At 33.0% G+C, this 19,777-nt stretch overlaps 1 protein-coding gene across 1 annotated transcript in view; it reads left to right on the top strand.

Annotated features, from left to right (window-relative positions):
* LOC145289406 (methylcrotonoyl-CoA carboxylase beta chain, mitochondrial-like) overlaps positions 1-19,777 on the top strand; it is a 69,125-nt gene that overhangs the window by 4,680 nt on the left and 44,668 nt on the right. Inside the window, exons 2-4 of the mRNA XM_080136411.1 lie at positions 5,121-5,187; positions 8,777-8,861; positions 17,236-17,337. Coding sequence (XP_079992537.1) covers positions 5,121-5,187; positions 8,777-8,861; positions 17,236-17,337 — 254 coding nt within the window. The remainder of the gene's footprint in view (positions 1-5,120; positions 5,188-8,776; positions 8,862-17,235; positions 17,338-19,777) is intronic.

Below are 19,777 nucleotides of genomic sequence, written 5' to 3'. Positions count from 1 at the left end.
TAAAGATTTCCAATTTTAAAATATATTTTCATATAATATAAAAAATGACTATTGGTAATTATAAAATAGCAAATTCAACTCCAACTTTAAATTATTTTAATTATTAAAAGATGTTTATTTCTGGGAGAGGAGGTCAACTTGATTTTAGCATCTACGGTCATAAAATAGCATCTGTCATAAAATACGCTTAAATATGATATTTTAATTTGTCCAGATTTTATATATATTATAGAGTCCTGATTTTAAAAGTAAAAAAGAAAGTATTTGGGTGCCATCAGCTAGAATCGAAACCAAAAGCAAAACTGTAGCATTCAAAGCTGGTGATGTTACCACTATACCAACGTGACACGCATATGAATTGATTAAAAATAAATTAAGATGAATGTATAAAATGTATAACGATTTTTCAATTTTGGCCCCTTAAAAATTACTTTAACCGGCTAAAAACCCATAAAAGAACGGTCCATAAAAAATCCAATTATTTGAGGCCCCTAACGCTGTTCTGCAACTTTAAGTTTTAGTTTCAGAAGAGATAGCTTGAAATTATGGAGACAGACAGACATAGTAAGTTTTATAAATTAGATTTTTAAAAATTTCTAGGGAGGCCTCTAATTAATAAAATTAACACAATAAACAATAGCAAAAATTGTTGTTTCCCTTATTCAATTTAGCATCGCTCAGCATTCGTAAAAATTATACACAATTATAAGTTAGACACAAAATGATGATGTCACTGATATTGCATAAAACGTTGCTGATTTTACACAAGAATTTGGAGATGCCTAACATACAGATTCCCATGTTTGAAAATATGCACCTGAAACAGGTCAGAGATGACATCGACTGATACGTAAATATAACAACCCAGATGAGAATAGTAAATAAAAAAAAATATAACAATTATCAGTATTTGGTAATTTATATAAAACGTGAAAAAGAAATCTGTTTATGTATTAAAAGTAGTTTTACGTTATTTTCATTGAATATTATTAAATGGGTAATCATTTCCATTAAAAATCCCATTAGTATTATGGAGCTAAAATTGAGAAAAGCTGTCACCATCAAGAGACAAATGGTGACAGAAAAGCGAACTTGAAAAGTGTCAGCGTTATGTAAAAAAAATTGATGCAAAACAAAATGGCTACTGAATTTCAACTGATGTCATGTTTATCTAACAACGAAATACAAATTTTAACTCAAAAGAAATCGACTTGATGCTATGTTTGGAATTTCTAATGACTGTTCGTTGGGAAAGTATAAAAAAATTTTACCATTCATTAATAACATCTATTGTGAATGCATCTGAAGACAGTCGGAGGTTACATGTGGTGGAAAAACAACCAAGACGAGAACAAAAGTCCAAATAATATAAAAAATAATTATCAAGTCTCATCTCAAAAATATACAAACGTCATATCAAAAAACCGAATGGACTCAGATTTATTTAAAAAAAAAAAAAAAAAATAGGCTTGGGGCTATTTGCGTTTTTTACAGCTATGTTCGTTGGGAAAGCAAAAAATTAAACATTTTTCACCATTGACTCATAACATCCATTGTGGATGCACCTGAAGATGGTCAGAGGTTACGTCGGCCAAAATGTTGTTGAAAAAACAACCAAAATTCGAATCCAAGTAATACAACATAAAACTACTTTTAATGGTGAAGATATTTTCTCGCAGTCTTCCATAACTGCAATCTTTATAAATTACCTTTTTTTAACCTAACACGAAACTAAGTTTTAGTTTTTAAAATCGATTTAGTTCCGTACGTATTATGTAGAAGTCTTGGACTTGATTTGGCTTTCTCCATTTGTAGTTATAAGTTCTTTAGTCAATGCTCCAAATGTTTTGGTACATATTCCTAAAAAGCCCTCTCTCTCTCTCTCTCTCTCTCTCTCTCTCTCTCTCTCTCTCTCTCTCTCTTTCCCCCCCCACAAAGGAGTCATCACTTATCAAGGCTCGGAGGCCACTCGAGGTTAAGGGTTAGTGATTGTACAGTAATCAATGAAACAATATCGTAGTAATCGTTAGTAGTGGTGATTTGGTAAATTAGATTACTTAAGTGGATGGCTCGTCAAGAACTTGTTTACGTTGGACTTGAAGACAATCACATTGTAGTCAGTTGGAAAGCAGGGAAATGGAAGAGTTCCACAGACTAAAAAAGAAGCTTTGCTTATGAAACCTATGTTTAAGTTTAGGCACAGATAAAGAGTGGGGAAAATTATTGATAGTGGTCTCGGCTAGACGAGTGTTTTTCATGGAAGTTTGGCGAGGCGACCATAGATTGGAGCACAGACGAGCACTTGCCATGAAAATAACGATAAAGCAGAGACAAGCTCGCAATGTCTCTTCTGTTGGAAAGAAATTGCAGGGAAGAGAAAAGTGCATCCCCCACTAGATTACAAAGTTTATTTTGAAATCTGTCATGGTAAGATAAGGTCTTTCTAGCAGCTTCTGCCCAAATGTGACAACAGTACTCTATCCTTGGACGTACTTGGGTCTTATACAGGTAGAGAATTGCATCAGTAGTGAGATATGTAATAGAACCGTAGAAAGATCCCACCATTTTTCCAGCGACCTTGGCAACGGATTTCATGTCCATTATCAAAAGTCATCTTGCTTGTTAAGATAACAATCATTTGTGTTATCTTGAACTTTTTGGATTGAAGATGGCCGCCACTGAAATTTCATTATCATAACTAAAGCAGTTCTAGTTTTATGACAATTTGGTTCAATTAATAATTTAATGGTACGTGTAATAATTATTATTACGGTATTGTTTGATCATTAAATTATTAATTGAAACCAAATTAATATAAAACTAGAACTAATTTCATTAAGATATGGCAGTCATCTTAAAGCTGAGAAGTTCTGTGACAAGAGTAATCCCAATTCTAATTGTTACATAGGCTTTCTATAGAAAAGTAATATTTTTAGTTAAAACAAATAAAAGCGTGTCGATCAGCCATTTAAAACTTTTTAATTATTAAGAAAGATAACTCTATTTGACTAAATCATAATTATTTTTTTAGTCTGATCGAATTATCTTTCTTTGCAGTTTATTGTTTAAAATATCTGTCTGATCACAACCGTTGTTATATTTTCCACCATTATTTTTGATAGAGGGTGTATACTAGTAATAATAATAATTTTTGATAGAGGGTGTATACTAGTAATAATAATAATTAAAATATATAAGATCTCAAGGGGTAGTACAGCTCATTAAAAGTACATGTATATCATATTCGGTTTAAAGTTTTACATACTGGCATGTGTTGGACTTTTTTTTAGAAATTGTCTCCTAAATTAACCTATCTCTGACCAAATCTTTATTTGTCCCTCTCTTTCTTAAATCTATCCCTATCACTTCCTCACATGTTTTTCTTGGATTTCTCCAGCCAACTGACCTTGCTACCTCAACTGTTTTACATCTACAAAACCAAAAACTCATCCATTCTTTCAATTCAATGTGACCAAACTGAATTTCTTGCACGCATCTCCTGATATTGTCCAGATTTAATCTTCCCTTTGAAATCAGATCTAAGTCTGTTTTCAAGGATCACATTGCACATCGATCATATCATTCTCACATCATTTCCCTCCATGCAACACATGTCCTCAACTCTCACTAATCATGTTTCACTTCCATATAGCATCTCACTGCACACACATGCCTGATAGACTTTTCCCTTTATCAACAGAGTAACATTCTGCTACTTATTCCATCCACTTTTATTATTATTATACATCGGTATCATCTCCTCCTCCCTGTGCTCTAAACGTATGGACAACCTCCATAACCTTTGCCATTCAATTATATTTCTTCCACATCTGAGTTCTCATTTGTGGCCATTGTTTTATACTTCTCGTAATGTTACAGAATCATTGACAAGATCTCATTCCAATTTAAGTTTTCTCCTTGTGGCAAAAGTAATGAAAAATGTGACTTTAAAAAAAAAATTTTACATAGGAGTCACTACTTATCAAGGCCCAGAGGCCACTCGGGGATAAGAGTTAATGGATATACAGTAGTCAATGGGACAATATCATAGTAATCGTTAGTAGTGGAAATTTGGTATTACTTAAAGGGACAGCTTATCAAAAATTTGTTGACACTGGACTTGAAGACGACCATATTGTAGTCAGCTGGAAAGCAGGGAAATGGAAGAGAGTTCCACAGGCGTGCAGTTTTAAGAAAGAAACTTTGTTCATGGAATCTACTTTAGGTTTAGACACATAAAGAGTGGGGGAAATTATTAATAGTGATTTCAGCTAATAGTATTTTTTGTGAAAGTTTGGCAAGGGAGGAACCATAGATTGGAGCTCACATGAGCGCTTGCTATGAAAATAATGATAAAGCAAAGAAAGGCTCGCAACGTCTCTTCTGTGTGAAAGAGGGTACAGGGAAGAGAAAAGAACATCCACCGCTACGAAGTCTATTTTGAATTCTGTCATGGCAGGATAAGGTGTTTCTAACAGTTCTTGCCCAGATGTGGCAAGAGAACTCCATCCTTGGACGTACTTGGCTCTTATACAGGTAGAGAATTGCATCAGTAGTGAGATATCTACTGGAGCGTTAGAATAATCCCACCATTTTTCCAGCAACCTTGGCAATGAATTTGATGTACCCACAAGATTTCTGCAAAAAGTCCTGCAGCTTTAAACTCGTTCATCTTCCTCACTTCTTGTAGCTGGATTAGATGCCGCTTCTGCAGCTTCAAGATTTTTCCAGTCCCATAAAAACTCAGTATTAAAAAAATCTATCACAGCATTTCTAAGTTTCTCTCTCTCCAATGATAACCATATTTGTCCTTGCCATCTATTTAACTATTTTGAATACTTCATTTTTTGGTCATTCCTGTATTATAATGTTGAATAAATCTGACGTGCCAATGTTCATTTATATTATATTTAGCACAATTCTACCCAATAGTTTTGGTGCCTATAACTGTCTATTATTTTTAGTAAACATATCTACACTACACACGATATAACAAGAATTCCTACTGCTTAGTTTAGTGCAATTCTGCTCAGTAGTTGAAATCTGTAATGACCACAGAGAAAATACTCAGTTATAATAAATGTATATTTTCTTCATTTTTTTTTTGTTTTTCTCCCCAGGAAAATTATTCTCGTATGCTTGGACATGTAAATGAACTCAAATCAAGAGTAGCAAAAATTGTGGAAGGTAAGTCTGTGTTTTACTTGCTTCTTTCATTATATTTACTAGCAAGGTTAACTGATGTTACCCAGATAGAAATGATTTTGTAGAGTGATCTTCTGTTCTTTGTATTCATTGGTACCCCCAAATAATAATAGGGTTCTCAGAGTCTTGAAAACACCTTGAATTTTGAGCTTTGTCTTGAAAAGGTCTTATTTCTATTTACCTTGAAAACGCCTTGAAAACCATATTCTTTATATTCAGTAAAAATTTGTGTCAGAAAATTAAAAAGTAAATCTAAATACTATTAAAATATTTTTTTACATATTAATTAGAATATTTTTTTTACATATTAATTAAAATATTTTTTTACATATTAATTAAAATATTTTTTTACATATTAATTAAAATATTTTTTAAAAATTAAAAAATAAAATCGAAATACATTCTTCTGAAATTGCATCATATTTCCTGTATTGTCAATAAAAGAATTACGTCCCTTTATCATGAAACTACCTGATGTTCCTAATTGGCCTTTTGGCCAAGATCAAAGTGTAGTATCTATCCTTCGGATGCTGCACTTCCATTTCTTGTTCTCTTTCAGTGGAGGAACAGTCCTTCATGACTGAGAAAATTTTTTATTTTTGTACCTTTTCTTCATGTTAAAAAACGACCCTGATGTCTAACTCTGTCCCATAGAGAGGCATTGTAAATAGGTACTTACTTTCCCACGAGGGCAGAGTTAGACATAAGGTGGGTTTTTAATGTGGGGAAAATCCAGCTCTCCAAAAAGAGGCACTTGAATAGGAACAAAAATAAAGATTGTCTCTATCATGAAGGGTTTCTCTTCCACTGACCGAAGATACAAAAGATAAAGTGTAGTGTCAGAACAGATACTACACTGTGATCTTGGCCTTTTGCAGATGTAGCCGAAGTGAAATTCAAAATTGAAATAAATACTATTAAAATATTTTTCAATATTAATTTAAATATTATTAGTTTTTTGGTTTATTATATCATTTTATCAATTTTGCTTTTAAAACTTGAATTTTGTTTGGAGAAGGTCTTGAAAATGTCTTAAAAAGCCTTGAAAAGTTCTTGAGAATGGACATTGAAAATCTGTATGAACCCCGAATAAGCACTGTTAGAATTGCAGCAAGATAAACAGAAGAAATGTTGTGTTTTCGACTCAACTCGTTATTTCATTTGATAACCTGTTTTTACTTCTCTCTGGGATCATCTGGGGTCTTTATTTTGTATATTTTTTAATTTTCTTATTTTGTTCTAGCTGGGGATGGAGCATTCTACCAGATGCCAAACATTCATCCATTCATACATTCCAACCAAGAGATCTAAAGATTCTATCCATTCCTTTAACTGCAATTGTTTTTATCTCTCTTGCACTTGGTTCACTTATTATATTTGCCAGGTAGTTTTCATATATAAAACTTTGGTATTTTATTATCTTTTATCTCTCAGCTCTGTTTAACCAAGCATCATTGGACCTCCCCCGCCCCCATGGTGGTTGAACACAAAATCAGTTTTTAGTGCAAAGAAACTTGAACAGTCTGGGTTGAGACAAAAATTATTTAAAGGATTTTCTCTTTGAGGTCTTTATTTAATTGTCTCTTAGACACACGGTCCGTTTTTGATGTGAGGAAAATCCAGCACCTTAAAAGAGGGCACTCTGGATTGAAACAAAAATTTTAATTGCCTCAGTCTTGAAAGATTTCTTCTTCACTGACTGATGACAGAAATGAGTTGTAGTATCAGAACAGATACTACACTTTGATCCTGGTTTTTACATCTTTTATTCTATCAAGTTCGTTTAGGTATAAATGATTAGTCTGGACACATTTCACGCAGAAGATTCTCTTGTCTTTGCTGAAGCTCACCAATCCAAAATGGATGTCTCCTCTTATTCACATATGACATCACAGTCACACGTATTCTTTTTAAAGTCACATTTACTATGAAACACAATTACTATTTATGACATATGTCCAGAGAAGAAAAAAAAAACTAGTTTTGTCATAATCTCAAGCCTGCCAGCAACATTCCTACGCAAGCTGAATCTAACATGTCACTCAATAAGTTCCAGACCTAACTAACAAAATAAAAACCTTAAGGCAAAATTTAAAAAATAATCTTGTAGAGTGAGTGATTCCAATGCTTCTTTAACCATTCAATTCCATTTTGTAGACCAATTTGCGTTTGGATCTTTTTCTCTGAAGCAATCCATATGATTTTTATAAAGTACTGGCCTTCAAATGGCATGTGTCAAAATTATTAGTTTACAAATTAAAGTTTTTTGGGGGTTTTTTTTTTTTTTTTTTTTTTCACCTTCACCCCAAATAAGGCATGTTGTCACTTGGATGTAAGGGGCTACTAATTGGGACCATGTCTAAGAAAGATTAAGATGTTACATTTGAACTTCTGTATATCTACAGTTAGAGAAGCAGGTAGCAGGAAGGGAATTCTAAAGTCTAGCTGTTTTAGGGAAGAAGCTATTAGAGTAGAAAGCTTTCTGGCATTTATGGAGAGGTGTGATTTTGCTGCCAAAGCTGGTTTGTTAGGTATATGTATGTTGAGGGGTACAAGTGCAATGAGTTCATCAGAGCATATTCCATTAAAATATTTGTAAAACAGGCACAGGGATGCAACATTGTGACAGGGTTTGGAGCCTAGTTGACAAATCAAGACCTATTAGATTGGGGACCCTTCTTTTGGACCCTATCCAAGAGGGAGAGAATAATGGTCGATGAATGAAGCTGTTGTTGCAAATTTTCAAAACAGTAGAAAAATGGTTATTTCCTATATTGATAAAATATTGTTTTCTGACGGAGAAAAATACTGTTCAAGCAAAATAATGATTTCATAAGTGTTATTTGAACTCTACTCCATTGGAAACAATGGTTAAGAGGTGGTATGCTGACTTAAAATGCACAAATGATGCTGAAGGTTCATGTTGCCCAAATTTGTTTGAGCTGGTCATAAATTGAAGTCGCAAGAAATAGCAGAAGAGTTGAAGATATCAGAAGGCAATGTATTCACCACTTTTGCATGAACGTTTTCCAATGAGAAAGCCGTGTCCAAAGTCGTTACTTGATTTGTTCACAGTCGGTCAAAAACAAAAACGTGTCAACAATTCAGAGAAAAAGTGTAGAATTGTTTACAACAAAAAGTAGTTTTTGCATCAAAATGTGACACATTGGATGAAACATGGATCCAGCACTTGAAAATCAGCTGAGTGAACAGCAGCAGGTGAAGCTGTCCAAAACAACTAAAGACATAAACATCAGAAGGTAAGGTTTTAGCCTCTGTATTCGACTTGCCAAAATGTGTCCACCAATAAAGAAGAAAATGTTCTTTCACCATGACAATGTCACAAGTTGATCGCAACAGAAATAAAACTACATGAATTGCAGTTCAAATCGCTTTCACATCCACCCTATTCACCAAAGTTGTCTTTTAGCAACTGATTGTTTGTCAGGTTAGGGTTAGGGAAGTTTTCAGAGAAAGAAATTTCGCTTCAATCTATGCAAGACATATAATTTTTTTCTTTTTGATTTTTGTTCTTAGCTTTTTTGTTTGTTTCTTTTTTTTCTTCGATCAGGTGGTGGCGAGAAAGCTCGCGCTCGACAGACATCCAGAGGTAAAATGCTACCAAGGGATCGGATAAATACACTTTTAGATGATGGGTAAGTTATCTTGAAAAGCAACCAACTGGAGAAATCATTGAAATCTTTTGTTTTGATTATTTTAATATAATCAAAAAATTGTATGATAATCAAAAAAAAAAAATCGATTTGAGAATTTTTAGTAGGACAACTCCGGGAGTGAATGTGGTGTTATGGGGACTGAATTCTAACTAGGAAATACATAAACACCTCTTAAGTAGAGTGATAAGGATGACCACAGACACCTGCACGCACACACTTTCAAATGGCCTTGTGTCTAATGTGCTTTATGATTATTTTATTTTCATTGTAAAATTTTCTACTGTTAATAAATTTTTCCAAAATATATACTAGGGAGACCTGTGTCCCAGCATAGCTCAATAAAATTGAATAAATCAAGAAACTTCTGATTCCACCTTTGAACAATATATACTTTTATTTTATTATTTTGAGTTTCTATAAAAAATGAAATTGCTAAGCAATATCTTTTTTGTTTTGTTTTTTTTGTTTTTTTTTAAAGGAGGTTAATTTCATCTCCAAAATATATTTTAAACAAATAATGGATGAAAAGTGTATTTGTTATCCAATCGAACTTCAAAATAAATAATGAAAAAGAAATACTATGAATAATTTGGACATTTGGGGTCTGTTCATTAATTTCTAATCAAAACATATTTGGTCATTATGTTTATAGAATTTTTTCACAAGTTGGTGGCGTGATACATGTTAGTTGTGTGAATGCACGATTTCTATTATTTCTAGTTAACTTTCAGCAGTTGTTTTTATTAATGACTTAAGCATTTAAAAGAATCCCCAAAATAGAAGATCTCTAATAAAAGAAAAAAATTTACAACTGGTGTTGAGAAAATTTGTCTCTGCATTTGTTTTTTTTATTAAGGACATAAGCATTTAAAAGAATTTTCTCACAATTTGAAATAGCAGTTTTGTTTTTATTAAGAACGTAAGCAGCTGAAGATATCAAGATAAGTGAAATATGGTTCCATATTGAAAAAGTTCTGGGGTTGAATATGTGTCATTTGAAAGAAATTGAAGCAAAATACATATTTGTATTTAAAAAAAACATGGTCTACAAGGTGGGGTGGAGGACCAAAATTGGCTAATCAGAATCAAATATTGATTTATCAGATTAATTGCTATTGATGACGAACTTCAAAAATTCAATAAGATAACTTTCTATATTAGAAAATTTAGTAAGATCGAATGCAGATTACTCCCATGTACTTTTTCACTATGCTCATAACATCTGTTTTTACTGGTTCCTTCCTTCCACTTCAGTCTTTAATAAAATCGAAAGTAGCTGAAATCTTGAAAACCTATCTGAATTAATGTCTTATACATATGCTTTAAATTTAAGTAAAATTGGATATGCAAATTTGAAGTTTTAAAGGTGTTCTATCTCCATGAGTCACTTAGAGAAGCGAGGACAATGTATGTTTGTTTTTGTAGTCATTCACATACCACACTGCCTCACAACCCACCAGTGCGGCCAGACCAGCATCCTTCTCAAGCTGAGGATTGAACCTAGAACCAACGCGTTGATAGCCAGCAGTTCTACCCATCGACCCAGCGCCTAGAAATGACGTCAACAAATGTCCATTTCAAACAAATTTCTCCACCACTTTTATAGTGCTCAAACCGCTTGTTTACAAACAAACAGCGAGCCTCGCATTGTTCAGCCAATTAAGAAGCGGGTATATATATATATATATATATATATATATATATAATAGCAATACACATGAAAAAAATTTATATGGATTAAAATATCTCAATAATGACATGCAAAGAATGAGCTAAGAAAGAATCTTTTTGCATTTTTAAAATCCAATTAAAATTAAGGAAGTTATGCCTAGCATGTTTGTATATTTTTCCCTCTTTAAGACCATATGCATTTTGTCACATTTTTTTTACACTACTTTTTCAGTAAAAATGTTATATCTTTGTTAAAACAAAAGATTAACCAATGAAATTTACCATATAAGTGTATTTTTGTGCAAAGAATCAGAGTATGCTACTGAAAATCTCCAGAAATTAATGGTTTCCAAATAATCTACAGTAAATATGCATAAATATGCTGCAATTTCTTAAAAGTGTCATGTATCCATCCAAAAAAAGTTAGAACTCAAAGTTGAATTGTAATGCATTTTATTTACAAAAACCTGAAATCTAAATCCCGGACTGATTAAAAATGAATATACATTGCAATATTTCTTTGGTATTATTGTAGATCAATACCTTCCGTTACTTCCTCCACTCCATCTGACACCTTCTCCAAAAGATTCTACCTTTGTAGACAATTACATATGGACACCTTGAAAAACTTTAATGAAAGATAAACAAAATTTATTTTAGAATTTAATGTAAAATAATTCACTATTTTGACTCATTCCAGCGTTTTAGGGCAGTTAACCATTTTTTTTATTTTTCTATGGGAGATAAATCCTGGGCATTTTCTTCTAAAGATGATTATGTGTGATTTTAAGGGGAGCTTTGTGGAACTATGGGAGGATTGGGGAGGTGTCCACTCTCAACTTTAGGTTAATGATAGGGCTAAGGGAAATTGTGTGTGAACATCTTGAAGATTTGATAGAAACAAAACAAAAACAATTTTAGAATTTAGAGAGGGGGGTTATTTCGCATAAATTTAATGTTAACCAATTTACCATTTTGAGACCCTTCTAGCATTTTAGGACAGTTGACTAATTTATTTTTTTATGGGAGATAAATCATGTGCACTTTTCTTTAAGGAAAGATCTGTTCTTTTCTTACACTTATATGTAGCTTACCAAGGAATTTTGTTTGGTGGTGAGCTTGCCACTTGGACTTAGCATTATTGTTAGGGTTAAAGAAGGTTTTAGGAGGAAGCTTGCCACTCATACCTAGGGTTAGCGGTAGGATTAAGGAAGTTTTTTTTTTGTTGTTGTTGTTGTTGTTAAGAGGGTGTTTGACACTTACATTTACAGTTAGTGGTTCATATTTATTAGCTTTTGAAAATGTTATGTTTTAAATTTTAGACATTAAATCACTTTTAAATATGTAAACTTACGTAAATGAGGGGGTGTGAAACTTTACAAGAATTACGACAGACGGACAAAAATAAATTTTATTTAAAATAAGTGATATCATTCTAACAGAAAAAGTGATGTTTGGAAAAGTAGTAGGTATTTAAATATCAAAAAAAACTTTTTGCTAAAGCTGACAAATTGTTCACAAATTTTGAATGAATTTGATTTTGATTTTCAATTACATTTCATGTCATTTTTTTTTTTTTTACCGAGTGACACATTATTTCGTTTAGAAATATTCCATTTTTTTTTTTTAAGAAGTTTTTATTTCTTAACTTCACTAGAAACTGAGCACCTCCTACAAATATTTAAATATCGATTTTTGCATTTTTTTTTTTTTTGATAATCAGGTAGTTTCCATTCGATAATAATCCACTGAAAACATTGTAAAATAGATCAAAATAAAAAATATGCAAGGTAGGTACCACTTGTACACGTGAACAAAAAAAAAATCATATTTCACATTTTTGGTTGTTCAAAACAAAACACTGTTTAATTTACCATTAAAAACTAATGCATGTAAGTGATACATTTAGAAAGCTTATTTTCTTGTCTTTTCAACCATGTAAATATTTTTTAAATTTGACCACTGGTTAAATTTTTCAATTATTTATATGGTTGATGACAAAATAGCTCTAACTAAACATGTAAGAACATTTTTTTATATTCATATTTTCAATTTAAAAAAAATTTGTTCTGGAATAAAAATCAACAACAAAAAAAAAAAGTCTGTTTACAGTCGTGCTATCCCTGTTGCTGATACTGCTACTACTAATATAAGACAGTCTTAATTACACTCAAACTCAAATTAAAACAAGTTTTTTTTCCAGGTATCATGATTTTAAATTGTTAGCTACCACAAGAGAAAACAACATACCATTATATTTTTAATTGATAAAAACAGTAAAAGGATTGTTTTATTTAACAGTAGGTGTCTGAACAAAATTTTTTGCAAAATTTTCAATACTCGTCATGTTGAAGTCTTTTTTTTTTTTAATACAAGAAGAAAATAAGTGGTCGAAAGTATTCCGGACACCCTAAAAAAAAAAAATTAAAAGTGACATCTCTTCTAGTTAGTTTTCAAATTTGATGACAAAATTCTTAATACAAACACGTTACTAGCATTTACAAATCGGGGGGGGGGGGTCATTACAAAATCTTACCAAAAACGCCTTTTTATGATATTCACATTTTTATCACTTTATTTGCTTAAAACTCTAAAAATATATAATGTACATTATTATTTATTAATTCATTTGAAAATATATTCATTTCTGAACAAAACAGTTGTCAAAATTGAAAAATATTGGAATTTGGTAGGTGTAAGTTGACTTAAAGTGCTGTTGTACACATGGTCAAATATATGTTGGTTCATTTTTCTCAATTTATTATCCGTTTGACAATGCCTCAAACAGTAACAACTAAGGCTGGAGTGCTAAACGTCTTGGTTTTGATTCTAGCTGATGGCACCCAATTAATATTTTTTTATTACTTGTGAAACTACTATATATATTAGGTACAATATAATAATCAATAGAAAATTGGTTCTTTAATAAATACAAAATCTGTATAAATTAAAATATCATATTTAATTGTATTTTATGACCGCCAAGGTCAGGTACCCTGCTAGTTTTACATAAGAACTGCTTGTCTAGCAGTTCGCTTTGAACTAAACCTTAGATTCCACAAGCCACACCCTTCTAAATTTCTCACTGCAGCCAGAAGCCACATTTGATGATCTGATCATCACCTCTGGACATAGGTCGAGGATATCATAAAACACCTAGACACTTTTAAAACATCTAGACTTTATCTTATTCTTGTTGTATTAATAAAGAAATGCTCTGCTGAGCTGCCCCCCCCCTTCCTCTCAGAACTCTATAACAATTGTCTAGCTGAATCTTGCTTCCTGGATAGCTGGAAAATTACTTCTGTGGTACAAATGTTCAAAACTTCTGGTGAAAGAATTGAACCTCAAAGTTATCATTCCATCAGCCTACTCCCACTATTCGCTAAAATCTTTGAATCATTAATCAGTCTAGTGATAGTCGGTTACCTTGTTAATGCCAAATTTCTTTCTGACCAACAGTATGAATTTAGGCAAGCCCATTCATCTCTAACACAGATGGGCAGGGCACATAGCCATAGCCAGACAACATGACAACAGATGATCCATCAGGACAACGGAATGGACACCTCGTGAACATAAGAGCCCAAAGAGAAGACTAAGAACGAGATGGAGGGACGACCTGATACAACACATGGATCCCACATGGTAGCAGATAGCTTGGGACAGAGATAGATGGCTAAAGTCTAGGGAGGGGTTCCTCATTGAATGATAAAACCCTTATTGATTAATTGATTGATATTCATCTCTAAATGCATATACTATATGCTGGACAAAGTATGTGAAGCTAGGGGAGTAGCTCTTGATATATCTAAAATCTTTGACAAGGCATGAAGATCTTGTGAAAATTAATTTATGCTGTATTACTGGACAAATATTTAATATAATCAGAAAGATCCAGGTTGTTTTCAATGATAGTACATCCAAACAACATGACATTAGTTTTGCTTGGATATCAACCATTGACAATTAATGTATACACAAACATATATATATATATATATATATATATATATATATGATGATGATTGCTGCATCTTTCCAGATGATCGCCGTCACATTGAGTTCTCCACATCTTGTCGTTCATGCCATCTCAGATGACTCTGCAATCCCACCGCAGATTTGCACATCTTGAAGCAGATGTGACATACAAATTGCAGATATGACATACAAATTGAGCAATTTCCATCGAGTTGACTTCCTCTGGAGGTTGAAGGGTATTCCTATGAACAATCACATGTCTTCTCGAACCAGCAGTAGACTTGCAAACTTTGCTGCATGTTAAACAGATCGTTTGGTTTGGACTAATAGGTGCAAAGTTGACCTGAACAGGAGTTTTGTGTGACTTAAGGTAGTTGACGTAGCCAGCTTTTGACAAAAGCACTCTCTCACAAGTGTGGCATTTCCAGCTCTGTGTGTCATGGTTAAGACCATCAATTAAACCTTTGCGAAACTCTCGCTTCAGATTGCTGTGGGCCTGCTTTCTTAGAGCATCACAACTTTCACATACAAGCTTTCGCCAGTTTGGCCTTTGCAGAGTAAGTTCTTCCTATGTGTCGATGTCAATTTGTAAGACTTTCAAATTATTCTTTGTAGAGTCCCTGAACCTATATATATATATATATATATATATATATATAAAACTATAAAAATCGATCAATAAATAAGGTGAACATTACAATAAAACTAATTCCATTTTACTCCAGGAAAAAAGTGTGGCTTTATTTTTCAATATTTCTTTCCACCACATTCTTTTTATTGAAAAACAAATGGTTTTTATGGTCAACCAGCATAGAAATCATTTGAGTCATTTAGCTGTTTGCACCTCAATTCCCTCTAATTAATCTTCATTTGAAAACAGAAATTCTGTGAATGAACTAAGTGAAAATCAAATATGAATTGTGAACATGTGTCGACTGTTCTCAACCATACAATCTAATTGTTTTCACTGTTCTTGTTGCAGTATGCAGCCTCGTATTGTCCTTGTAAGCCTTGACCGTGAAAGATCACCTAGTTTAAACAATTTTATTGTAAACATTTTTGTCTTAATTTTCTGCATAAATATCACATAATTTGCACTTCTTAACCCCCTCTCACTATTGTCTTAAAGTTCAATTTACGTCCATTTTAAATAGCATCAAAGCAAATGTTTCGGCATGACAAAAATATTTTTTTGCTATAAACAGATTCAATATTTAGATTGATGAAAAATAACCGTTTTTCTTTTTACAGAGAAATTCCTCTTATTTATTTTTGTTTATTTAATGATTCTCATATATATTGAAAATTTTAATTTTTAACATTTTTTTTTTTTTAACAACCCAAGTATTGTAGAAATTAAGATTTTGATTTGTCAATTCATCTCTCAGAAAAAAGTAAAATTCAGAATTTTCTTCATTGCCTCATAATAATTCCATCAATTATTTTCTCTCATACGCGTATAAGTATATAATTTTCATTAACTAAAGATATTTTAGATAAAATAAAATTGATTATATGTATGTATCAGTCATTACGAAAAGTTTGCAGTTATAAAACTGCAAACCTTTTATAATGACTGACCTAGCATTCCTCCAAAGCAATGAGTGTACATTCAAACATTTAAAACCACTTGAAAATCTTAAAAAAGAAACCTTCTTTTTTTTTTTTTCAAACATTTTAAACTCCTCCCACTTAATAGTAGAATAACCTAAAAGCTTATGGGGGGAAAAAAAAGCTATATTCCAAACATTTAATTCAGAAATTTACATTTTTATAAAATGAGACATTTTACACTTGATCAAAATTATAAGTCTAGGAGTGTAAATTATTTTTAGTACAGTGATAGATTAGCAATCACTGCGTAAATCACCATGCATAAAGTAAGCAAACTTACCGAAGTTAAGCATGCTCAAATTCTAGATTTCCATAAGCAAGCTATGGCAAATCGCAGTAAAAATGTGATTTGCAAATTTCTAAAGAACAGTGAGCAGTATGGAAAAGTAAAATTCACTGGTAGGCCCCCAAAAATTTCTCCTGCATTGAGTAGGAGAATAAGACACGTGAAAGACAGGGGACTTTCTTCTAGTCAAATTAAGGCAATCGCAGATGTCGAGTACAATCCAGTAATCATCAGATGACGCGATAAATGTTTGAAATGTAGCTTTTTTTTCCCATAACCTTTTAGTTTGTAGTTTTGGCAACCTTAAGTTGGAGAAGTTTAAAATCTATCCTTAAAAAGGGTTTCTTTTTAAAGATTTTCAAGTGGTCTAAAATTTTTGATTAGACGTGTATTGATTTAACTAATGGGTCAGGAGACTGGAGTTCAATCTTCAGTCAGTATTGAAAAAAAAATGATACTTGATGCATCTTTGCTAAACACACAACTCTGTAGAGTGAGAATCAAGAGTAAGTGAAGCAATTGTAAGAAGAGAGTGATGCTCTCCCCGACATCTCCGTATACTAGCCAATTAAAATATAGCCTTCAGGCCACATTTGAATAGTGAAACCATTTATTTTAAAATTAGCTTTTACTGAGGTTATTTTTATGACCTTCTTAACTCAAAAGTATCCAAATTCTGAAATGTAAAAATTGACTAAATATATTCACATATTTTACGCATAAAATTGATTCTTTTCTCTTTCAATCTTTTTTCTTTTTTCACATTTTTGTAATTTAAAAAAAAATTTTTATTTTGAACAGTTCCCCATTTTTGGAGCTAGGACAGTTTGCAGGTTATGAATTATATGGCAAAGAAGAAGTTCCAGCTGGTGGTATCATTGCTGGAATTGGCAGAGTCTCTGGGTAAAACACTCATCTAATTTTCTTAAATTTCTCTTTTGCTTTGAAGAATGTTTTTATTTTTATTTTTTTTATAAGGGAGTCACCATTTATCCAAACCCAAAGGCCACTCAAGGATAAGGGTTAATGAATGTAAGGTGGTAGTGTAGTAATCATTAATGGTGTAAATTAGATAGAATTTGGATTATTTAAGGGGACGGCTCAACAAAAATTTGTTTACATTGGACTTAAAAGTTACCAAAATGTAATTCACTGGGAAACAGGTTAATGGAATAGTGTTCCACAGGCAGGCAGTTCTAGGAAAGAAGCTTTGTTCCTGGAATCTGTGTTTAGATTTAGGCACAGATAGAGAGTGGAGAAAATTGTTGATAGTGATTGTAGCTAGTCAAGTGTTTTTTTGTGAAAGTTTGGTAGGAGGGGCATAGATTGGATCACAGATGAGCACTTGGTATGAAAATAATGATAGAGCAGAGACAGGTCCGCAACATCTCTTCTGTCGGAAACAGGTTGCAGGAAAGAGAAGAGGGCATCACCTACTAGGTTTGGAAGCCAGTTTTGAACTCTATCAAAGCAAGATAGAATAAACCAAGCAGCTCCTGTCCAGATGTGGCAACAGTATTCCATTTTAGGATGTATCTGGCTCTTATACAGATAGATAATTGCATCGGCAGTGAGATACCTACTGAAACGGTAGAAGGATCCAACCATTTTTCCAACAATCTTGCCAACAGATTTGATGTATGTGTTCCATTTCAGATCAGGAGTGAAAGTCAGTTCCAGAAGCTTGTCAAGATATGGTGCTTCCCCAAGACGAGATCCATTTATTTCAGTTGTTGCCAGATGGGAGTCAGAGCGAAAAGAGAGAAGCTTGGTTTTAGATGGATTAAAATTAACCAGTCACCTTTTTCCCTATTGCACCACATGCTCAATATCAAAAGAGAGAGAATTGGAAAGATATTCGTCATTGCTGGCCTTTGAAGTGTTCCCATATATAATAGTGTCATCTGCATAAATGTTTATGAATGATCTAAGAATGTGATTGGGGAGATCATTGATGACGATCAAGAAGAGAGTTGGGCCTAGGATGGAACCCTGAGAAATACCCAAAAGTATCTTGTACCTCTATAAGGCCACCATTTGCCCATGTATGGAGTATTGTTGTTATATTTGGGCGGGTGTATCTGCTACTAGTCTCTCGCTCCTAGACAAAGTCCAAAAGAGAGTCTCCAACCTGATTTTTTACATTTTGTCCCCATTCCACTACAGATTAGAGGTCATCCTCTACAGGGGCCCGACAATATTTTTCAGACACTTTAGTATTTGACTTTCCAAGTACCATAGAGTGGCGAAATTCCTTCAATAGAATAGCATAAACATATAAAGACGATACCTGTAATAAAAATGGAAGAAAATCGATTAGGTAAGGAAAAATATTTAATTTTCATAATTTCTTACAAAACACACGTGATATTATTTTTTGGGCATCATTGAAAAACTGTTAATAGTCTGTAATATCACCTTTCTTCTCAATAACCTTTATCAATCTCTCTTCATAATGATCGAACATATGCCCAGTAACATATCTACGTGTTTCTGTTAGTTGTTTTTGTGCATCTTGTATTCGTTCCCATAGTTGAGCCTCTTTCGTTATTTCAGGTTCAGCATAGACAAGTTGCGCAAACATTTTCCATTAAATTTAGATCTGGGCTTTTTGCAGGCCATTCTAAAGTAGTCATATCAATTCTTTTATGAGTTTTGACACATGGATGCTGCAATTGTCTTGCTGTAGAACAAAATCATTCCCCATCTCTCTTCTTATTCTTGGTAGGGCTTTCTCGTCCAGCAACTGCTTGTAGCTTTCGCTGTAGTCATCCTTTCAGCCACTCCAACCATATGTTTCCATTAGCAAAGATCATACCCCAAACCATAACTCCTCCTCCTCCCATCTGACGTTTGTTCAGTACAACAGGCTCACCCTTTCTCGACCAACTACACCATCCATCCGGCCCATCAAACTTGAACGCTTCTCATCAGTAAATATAACCTTCTTAAAGTCAACATGCTTTGTTAACCACCTTTTGGCTCTCTCCAGACTTGCTCCTTTGTGTTTCTTTGTTAGTGTAATTTTTTTCTTAGCCTTTGCATACTTCAAATCAATCCTATGCAGCGTTCTTTGTACTGTTCGAACATTTACATCCAATTTACCTTTCTCCTTCACTTTTCTTGCTGTAACTTTTTCTCCAGATGTCAAAAGCCGTGTCACAGTCCTCTTCATTCTCCTTTCAGTCCTCTTGCCAATTGATCTTTTCTATCCTCTCATCTTTTTCCGCTCGGAGTTTGTCTTCATCATGAATTCGACCGTTGATTTCGACAGCTTCACATCCACGGCGATCCTTCTGATACTGAGGACATCTTCCCGCTTCTTGCCTGCCAAACAAACGAC

Source organism: Euprymna scolopes, chromosome 2 (assembly GCF_053919585.1).
Source record: "Euprymna scolopes isolate OS-2025 chromosome 2, ASM5391958v1, whole genome shotgun sequence".
In the NCBI taxonomy this organism is placed as follows: domain Eukaryota; kingdom Metazoa; phylum Mollusca; class Cephalopoda; order Sepiida; family Sepiolidae; genus Euprymna; species Euprymna scolopes.
The sequence above is the reverse complement of the archived record's forward strand: the minus strand, read 5'-3'. Positions and strand labels throughout refer to the sequence as shown.